We start from the raw sequence: 9,222 nt of genomic DNA, 5'->3' as shown, positions 1-9,222 counted from the left end.
TTGAATTGATAACAGAAATACATCAAAGTAAGGGTAGATACATCAAATCAATAATTTGTGATGAGGAGCTTCACAAAAACTTAACAAATGAATAGATTTAGAATGTGGGATCTTATTTGGCACCATAAAATATTAATAATGAAAATGTAAAATATAAAATGTAGATTCAAACAATGAAATCATTTCCTATCCTACACCTAATAATACCTCCAATTAAGCAACGGAGTTGAACAAAGGATAAAATAAAACTAAAATTCTCTCACCCAAATCTCCTTGTTACACACATTAAATGTTAAATAATTTAAAATTCTTAAATAATTTCCACAAAAGAAAAAATTATAACCATTGTGGAATACCAATTTCACAAACTGGATTCTGTTTAGCACGTAAAAGTTTCTCTGTTGCTGGAAGACGAACAGATTAATGATCTTAAGAGGGAGATGAAAGTTACGGGGGACCATCTAAGACAGTCGAGTTCTTCCCATTAAAAAACATAAATGTGGACCCCAAGACAAAACCGGATCACCTGGTTCTTGAGGGCCATTCTATGCACTTGCCCTAATGTTTTAAACACTAGCGGCGGTTCTTGAGCACTCTGCGGGTAAAAGCAGAAAGTGAGAATCCGAAGCACTTTTACTTTACTTCAGAGACACGTTAGTTGTGACACACGCAAAGATATGACACGTCCGTACTTGTGAGGCAGGTTGGAGATGGGATTTCGAGCCCGGATAGATTGGACGCGTAAATACTTTAAAATTTAATATATTTGTAAAAGTGGCGCCCGACTCGTTCCTTAGTACGTTTCTATGGTGTCGTTGCTGGCGCCGTTTAGATTGGACGCGTAAATACTTTAAAATTTAATATATTTCTAGAAGGAAGGTTTACGCCTCCTTGGTGGTTTCAGGGAAGGAACGTGATCGCCTCCGACATCTACAGTTTTTATAAAATCCCCTTTTTCTTTTTCTTGGTAGTTTCCAGTAAGGATCGTTTACGCCTCCTTGGTAGTTTCCAGGAAGGAACGTATTCGCTTCCCAACTTTTACAGTTTCTATATAATGCCCTCTGTTTATGCTTACTCGGATCCAAATTCCCTCTGCTACTGACCTGCATCAGCAATTCATATTCTTTACTCGTGTTCAGCATTAACCAATGGAATCCCCATCCTTGGCTCACCGAAGAAATGAGGAACACTATGCTTTCTCTGGAATTGAACCTCCAGGGAAACGGAGGAAAGTAGACGAATCTTCAAGATTGTTTGATGTTTTCATCAATCACAGGGGCCCTGATGTCAAAGAAACTGTAGCCCTTCAGCTCTACAATTCTGTTAAGCAGTTGGGAATACATGCATTTCTTGATTTGGAAGAGAAAAAGCCTGGTGATTCATTTCCTTCAACAATTAAGAATGCCATCCACTCTGCATCGGCCCATATCGCTATCTTCTCCAAGGGATATGCAGACTCCCCGTGGTGTTTGGCGGAGCTAGATCTCATGTTGCAGACTAAAGCTAAAATTTTTACAGTTTTTTATGAGGTGAAACCTTCTGCACTACGCCACATACAAAGCGGAGAGTATGCTCAATCTTTCGCAAGATATGAAGAGAAGGGGAGGTATAGTATGGAGAAGCTTAAGAAGTGGAAGGAAGCCCTCCATTCTGTTTCATTTCTTACAGGATACGAAATCAGCAAAAATTTCAAGTAAGATCTCTGGGTTTCCTTGTGCTTGGTCATTGTACATTGTTTTACTTTTTCTTGCTTGAAACGTGTAAATTTTTCATTTTAGGCAGCCCAATTTTCTCTTTATTAAAATCCCCTTTACCATTGTCAAGTGTCAGTGACTGCCACAATCTAGTGTCAGCTGTCGATAAAGAAGTTCAAAGTAAAAAATCTATACATGTTGCCAAATACCCAGTTGGACTTAACAGGCTTGTGAAAGATTTTGAAAGGCGTTGTCTTGATCAGCTTGTGGAAGATTTTGAAAGGGAGTGCCGGATCAATGAAGGTGCCGAAGAGAAGGCTCAGATCGTCGGCATTTTTGGAATGGGTGGAGTCGGCAAAACAACTCTGGTCAAAGAGTTGTTCAACAGAAAGCGGTCACAATATACTCGAGCCTGTTTTCTGTCTGATGTGAGGGAAGCCTATGCCAAGTCCAACGAGAAGTTTACTTGTTTACAAATGAAACTCCTGAAAGATCTATACCAGAAAGATAATCTCAACTTTTATAGTGTAGAGGAAGGAACAAGTTATATTGGGGATTGCATAAGGAGGAGCAACCAGTTGAGTTTCCTAATTGTTCTAGATGATATTGATCACTTAAAACAGTTAGATGCACTATTGATTAGGGATATGCTGAATAATTCTGGCAAGAGTCTGGTAATTGTTACGACTCGTGACGCAGGAGTGCTAATAGAAGCAGACATCACGGTTGGTTATAATTTGAAAGGAATGGCTACAGATGAGGCGAAAGAGCTGTTTTGTTGGCATGCCTTTGGCCACTCTTCTCCATCTAGTGGATACGAGAAGCTGGTTGACCTCTTTGTTAGGGTGTGTAGCGGCTTACCGTTGTCTCTTCAGGTTCTGGGCAGTCATGTTCATGGCCGCAGTAAGGAGTTTTGGGAGTCAGCGTTGGAGAAAGTTAATAGGACGCTGCATCGAGACATTAAAGTGACATTAAAAATAAGCACTGACACGTTGGACGATGAAGAAAAACAAATATTCATGGATGTTGCATGCTTTTTCATTGGAGAATCGAAGGAAAAAGCCATCAGAATGTGGGAGGCATCGAGATGGAGTGCTCGACATGCACTGCAAAGACTAAAAGATAAATGTCTGGTTGAAGAAATAAATGATTATAAAATCAGGAAAATAGGGTTTTCTGGATTTAGGGGACGATACGAAGATCCCCTGGAGGCTTCCAGAAAAGAAATGACTGTATTGAGAATGCATGACCACTTGCGGGACTTGGGACGAGAAATGGCAGATGACCTGAGTCATCCTCGTCGCCTGTGGCGATCTCAACATCTCCAATTTTTGGTATGTCTATTCCTCCCAATTACTGCTTTCTAGTGTAATTTTCCAAATCTTAAATGTTACTTAAATAAAATTCTCAAGTACTTCTGTTAATGCAGGAATCAAAGGGATTTAAAAACATTCTTACCAAACCCGACTTCAGGTGTTTGCATTCTTTTATGGATCAGTCCATGAATTGCCATATTAAATACTTTCTAGGGGAATCAGACAATACGCTTGAGCCGTCAACTGCTTTACTATGGCTTGAGCTTAGTCATTCTCAGCATGCAATCACAAACATTCCTGCGTGGATTCCTCTTCAAAATTTGCAATCTTTGAAGATCAAAGATAGAAGTCTGGAAGGATTGTGGCAGGATAATGAACAGGTATTTTGTTGTTTATCCTCAAAAGTTGTGTCTTGATAATCGAGTGCATTTATAGTATTATTACTTCGGTGACTTTATTTGCGATTGAAATATTGAGAAGAAAACTATTTTGACTCTTAGGCACCCTTGGCGCTAAAAGAGCTGAGTATCTATAATATCGGCCAGTTGGAGGAGTTAAGCTTGGGCCTTCTGCGCCATCTCGAAGTACTTGTAATTTGTAATTGTCATCATTTGAAAAGTGTGACTGGAATATCTGCTCTTACAAAGCTAGTGATTTTAAAAATTATAAACTGTAGGGAGCTTCAGATGTTAGATCTTCCACAATTTAATTGTCTAAAAGAAATCATAATTAAAGGTTGTGGGCATTTGAAAAGTTTGACAGAAATATTTGATCATACAGAGCTAAAATATTTGGATTTTACAAACTGTGGGGATCTTGAGAAGTTAGAGCTTCAGAAGTTGGATCTTCCTCCATCTAGTTGCCTAAAAAGAATTAGGATTGCTGGTTGTGGTCATTTGAAAAGTGTGACTGGAATATCTGATCTTACAAAGCTATTGATTTTGGAAGTTAGAAACTGTGGGGAGCTTGAGAAGTTAGATCTTCCTCAATTTAATTGTCTAAAAGAAATTATTATTAATGATTGTGGTCATTTGAAAAGTGTGACAGGAATGTCTGATCTTACAGAGCTAGAACATTTGAGATTTGAGAACTGTGGGGAGCTTGAGAAGCTAGATTTTCCACCATTTAGTTGTCTAAGAAGAATTAGAATTAATGGTTGTGGTCATTTGAAAAGTGTGACAGGACTATCTAATCTTACAGAGCTAAAAGATTTGTACATTGGTAATTGTGGGAAAGTTGAGGATCTCAGTCTTGTTCGACTCAACTGTGGAGAAGAAATTAGCATTCATAACTGCAGCCAACTGATAAGTGTGACCGCATCTAATCTTCCAAAGCTAATCGAGTTGAAGATTACTGAATGTGAACAGCTTGAGGAGTTGAAGATTGATAAATGTAAAAAGCTTAAGAAGTTAAGACTCGTTCCATTCAGCACTCAGATTTGTGATTTTAATTTTGAAGTTCCCAGGCTGAAGAGGATTGAACTGAAAGGTTGCAAAAATTTGTTGAGTGTAGCTGGAAAATGTTCGAAACTTGTAAAATTGAACATTTATGACAGCCCCAAGCTGCGCAAAATACCAGATATGGACATATGGCATTTAATGGAAAGAGTGCAGCTCTTATATTGCAGCAATGAGACAATTCGGAAGTATCTTCTCGAGATGAAGGTTTTGATTTCCACACTTTTTTCTTGGGGGGTTATTTTTGGAAAGCTTTTTAGATCATCTTTGGTTTTCCCTTTGTTGTTGGAATTCACCTTAAGTTTTTAAATTAAACTACAAGTAATGTGTAATAAACGAAGAGAATGGAGTGTTAATCCACTAAGATTTTGTTTGCTACATGCAGATGCTACCGTCAAAATTTATCACAGTAATTGGTCAAGCAAAAGATGGGGCGGAGTCAACTGTCAACGCAAATCTGTTTTGCGACCTTGATACCGCCAAATCACTCATCCAAATTGGTACCAGGGACACGTGGAATCATCTCGGGAGACATGTGGTGGGCGCAATCATTTTATGCGCTGTGGTTGTGGTCAATACTTGTGCTGCAGCACAGACGATGAATGAGCTAATTAGGGAATGTGATGTTAATCCATGGCTGAAATGTGAGGTTCGCCAAGGCAAATGGATAATTACCTCGCTAACTAGCAACCGAGATGAAATAAATAAGTTGATTGATACTGAGGGTAAATGCTTTCCCTTTGATTACCATTGTTTCCCCGAAGATGTAATGGTGAAAAGTGTGACCATGCCCGTGATTGTAGGTGAAGAACATAAAGTTCTGAATGTTCTACGTAGAATTGTTGATGAGTTGTATCACAAGTAAAGTACAATTTATGTTAGTCTTGGTTCGTACTGGTCTAGTGGAGTTGATTCTCGAGTTGATTCTCTCTCATGGTTTCATTTTGAGAGAAGATAGGCCTAAATATTATATGATTGTTCACTTTTCATTGGGTAGGGTAAATTAGAAACATGTGTTTGTTTGAAAAAAAAGGGAAAAAAAATGAAAAAAAGAGGGGAAAAAAAATGTGGACATTAAGTTTTGAGAAATATAGTGGGAAAATAATATGTTGATGTTAAATTGGAGTTGTAAAATGAATAGAGTGACTTTTATGGATTTAGTGTTGAAATTAATATCTTTGTGTCATTTTGTTTTGTTTTGAGGAAATGTTTTAGTTCTCACATAAGATGATACATTTTTTTTTAATAAAGGCCAATCTATTTATCTAGTTGTATTCACATACTTTCCTATTCTCATTATCTTTTCTTATGTGCACATATCTCAATGTCTTTGACCTATCTTTATAATTACCTTGCTTGTTCATATATTGATCTTTAAATAGTCATAATCCTAATCCAAGTGATCTTACAATTATGTGTCCAAGTTGTGTGATGGGCCCCCAAAATGAGGGCAACATATCAAAAATTATGCAAAGCTATGCAATTTTCCATATCTAATTTAGTTCTCCAAAGTTGCTTTGATTTGAAATAATTTTTTTACTCAAATTGAAATACAAATTCTACAAATTTGATGTGTGCACAAATGGATAGTTGTAGGTTGTGATTGGAGTCCTAAACACACAAGAAAACAAAGTTCTTTAACACTGATCAACAAAGTGGAAGCGACTCTAAAATACTTCAAATTGCATCACCAAACAACCAAAACTTTGTGCCAAGTTGCTCCTCGCAAGACCCACTACTACATAAGTGGGCACTTTAAGATGTTTTCTTAAGACAAAAATATTATTGTCTTGAACATTTAAATTATTATTTTAATTATTTTAATTATTGGCCATTTGATCAGGCAATGTTTATCCAACCCCAAAACGTGCACCCATCATCCATGGTGGCAATGAATCATAATGCCATGGATAACTGCAGTTCAATCATTGATTTTTGTTCTAATGGATAACCACTTTTGCTGGATAAACTCACATGTAAAATTTAAAATTTGTCCCTTCATAAAAGAAGCTCACGGATGAAATAACATCCCTTGATTAATTGTAAATTACAATACAAATTTTTATGTAATTTTTATTTTAAATGAAATATGAAATATTAATATTAAATATTTAATATTTATTAATTAAAAATATAAAGTTGCATATCAAATATTTTGATTGATAAGTTAAATATCAAATATTAAACAAAAAGATATAAAATATAATACAAATTGTAAAATTATGTAAATATCAAATATAAGAGATAATATTATTTTTGTAAAATTGATCTTTATAATTATAAGTAAAAAGCATAAAATTAAAAATAAATGAAATATAAAATAGAAATCATAAAGTTCCATGATAAATCTTAGATTCTACAATATAAATATAGAGTTAACAAAGTAGAATACAAAAAATATAAGGTTTAAAAGTTATACACACACATATATCATATTTTAAAAAAAATATATAATATCTATAAATATATAACTAAAGAATAAAATTTAAAATTTTAATATAAACTTGAAAATTTAATATTAAAAAATTATAAGTTGATTCATATAATTTTATTTTTTTCCTAGTAATGGGCAAAAGTCAAATCGCTTAAGCATTATCTTATCTCTCCATTGCATGTGTGTGGGACACATGGGCCTCGAGTAGACTTGAACCCAAGACCTCCCATTAGGAGGCTCATAGCTAACTGTTGTGTTGTGGGGTCATCCCTCGATTCATATGAATTTTATTATAATATAAACCAATGATATAATTTATAATATTTAATATTAAGTATAAGGATATGTGAAAAATAAAAATTATAAAAATAGAGATTAGCAATTTTTTATAAAGCTAATAAAATTTAATATAATATTGCTTAGTATTGTATAGATTTGTAGTGTACTAAATATAGAATATGTAGTCATGGATAACATAAATTTGATTGTATAAATATCAAATATCAAATCATTTATAGTACTCATGGATGCGTCTTTGGTTCGAGAATTATCAGATGCATACTTACATTCCTCTTTTTATTCTATTTTTTATTTGTACCGTGCTTTGTCTTCTTATCATTTTGAACTTGGTGATTTTCCTTATGGTGGCTTTTTATCTCAGCATCAATTATTATCTAATGGCTAGCATTGTGAATTACTTTCTGTGTTGAGAGGAGGTTTGGTTTCTGATAACTATGATGATACTATGCTTGATGTTGAAGTCTTCTTGGATCATGTGTCATCGGTTACCTTGGCTACTGCTGTAAATATTTTTTCAAGTTTACACTTTCTTCTTGAGTTTATGAATGCAGTTATGTCTCTTCCAAGCATGGTGGAACCTTTGCAGATGATTGCTCTAGATGATCACATTTTGATTGATTCTCAGTATGAGGTGATTTCGCCTCCTCCAGATGTGGGTCCAAGCAACTGGTTTCTTCATCCTTGATGGTTGCATTCTTGGCCTTCTTTTGAGTTTTTCAGTAGGTGAATTTTGTAATTGGCTCCCAACTTTTGGATGGGTTGGGTTCTCATATTGTACTCGGGGTTGGCTTATAATCTTTTTTGGATAGGTTGGGCATGGGTTGGAGGGTTGAAATCTCCTTTTTTCATGTAATTGTATATGCTATATCCACCCAATGGTGGTCTTTTTATGAGCAAGACCAGAGGTTTTCTTTGCCTGGTTCTTTCCTACTAGTGCCCTTTGAACTAGGTTTATAAAAATTTATAATTAATAAAATTAGTGGTTCTCCACTTTTATTCGAAAAAAAATTACATAAAAATATTTTAGAAATACAACATTATTTGTTATATATTAGTTCTATTTTTTAGGTGCATATTTTACTAACATTCTTATTTGTAATAAACTAAAATATCAATTTTAAAAATTTATTAGCTTAATAAATTTTTTATTTTCACTAATGTTTATATTGTGATATATTTTCATTAATCTTTATTATTTAGAGGAAAGGACACTCAAAAAATAGAATGTAGACACCTATAAAATTTTGGATCAATTGTTGGATCTTATAGTATAATTAGGGAAATAAGTAAGAGGTTATGATAATTTTCATTATATTCAACTAACAACATGTTATCCTATTTTTAGCACTATTTTGGAAATAAAATTAATTAGATTTTATAATAGAAATAGGTTGGACATAAATATAAATAATAGAAAGGATAAGAGGTTGTGGAGATTTTTATTTCACTCTTTTAACAATATTTTATCCTATTTATGATGCTAGATTTATAACAATATAAAAATTTATTTTATGAATAAGGTCCATAATAGTTCCCATTCTTGGTATTCAAGTAAGAGAAGAGGTACAATAAGGAGAAAAAGTGGTCAATGAATAATTAGTTCAATAATATTATGTTTGAGCAACAATAATTGTTTCTCGAAGATATCCCCAATACACCTAGGTGGTGTCCAATCCTTGTGGATTATTCAATAGATAATGTTGAATCAAATTTTGGCTTCCTCTTCAAGATTAGTGAAAGATAATGCTCCATAGGATAGGATTACAATTGATCTTGGGGTTGGAGGAGATGTATTCAATGGCATGAAAGCCCTTACTTGCATAGAGATTTTACCAAGTGATTGATTTTTTAAGTCTAAATAATTAAGGACTTTTGACTAAAAATAAAATGGGTTTATTCTTTAATAAACTAAATAATCAATAGGGAGAGGCTTCACCTTAGGATCATAAGAGGTAACAAATAAAGCTGAAGCAAAATTTTACTTCCATGTCAACAATAGAACACCTAAGAGAAGAAAGAAT

The 9,222-nt window shown here is 34.2% G+C and overlaps 1 protein-coding gene across 2 annotated transcripts; it reads left to right on the top strand.

The window, feature by feature from the left end:
* The first annotated feature begins 915 nt into the window (after positions 1-915).
* On the top strand, positions 916-5,357 carry LOC131055595 (disease resistance protein Roq1). Of its 2 annotated transcripts, none has more exons than XM_059209204.1 (5): positions 916-1,693; positions 1,831-3,028; positions 3,124-3,390; positions 3,511-4,674; positions 4,853-5,357. In XM_059209204.1, the coding sequence occupies exons 1-5, from the start codon at positions 1,149-1,151 to the stop codon at positions 5,330-5,332; spliced, it is 3,654 nt and encodes a 1,217-aa protein (XP_059065187.1). In that variant the 5' UTR covers positions 916-1,148; the 3' UTR covers positions 5,333-5,357. The 2 variants fall into 2 exon arrangements, with proteins under 2 accessions (XP_059065187.1, XP_059065186.1); XM_059209203.1 differs by having other exon boundaries at positions 1,825-3,028.
* Positions 5,358-9,222: the final 3,865 nt, after the last annotated feature.

The sequence above is a fragment of the Cryptomeria japonica genome, chromosome 7 (assembly GCF_030272615.1).
Source record: "Cryptomeria japonica chromosome 7, Sugi_1.0, whole genome shotgun sequence".
Taxonomy (NCBI): Eukaryota; Viridiplantae; Streptophyta; class Pinopsida; order Cupressales; family Cupressaceae; genus Cryptomeria; species Cryptomeria japonica.
Note: the sequence above shows the minus strand (reverse complement) of the source record. Positions and strands in the feature narration are given on the sequence as shown.

Coding starts and splice junctions, on each gene's coding strand:
- LOC131055595 (XM_059209203.1), top strand. CDS start 1,149: ATGGAATCCCCATCCTTGGCTCACCGAAGAAATGAGGAACACTATGCT. Junction 3,391..3,510: donor TGTGGCAGGATAATGAACAG/GTATTTTGTTGT, acceptor TTTGACTCTTAG/GCACCCTTGGCGCTAAAAGA. Junction 4,675..4,852: donor AGTATCTTCTCGAGATGAAG/GTTTTGATTTCC, acceptor TGCTACATGCAG/ATGCTACCGTCAAAATTTAT.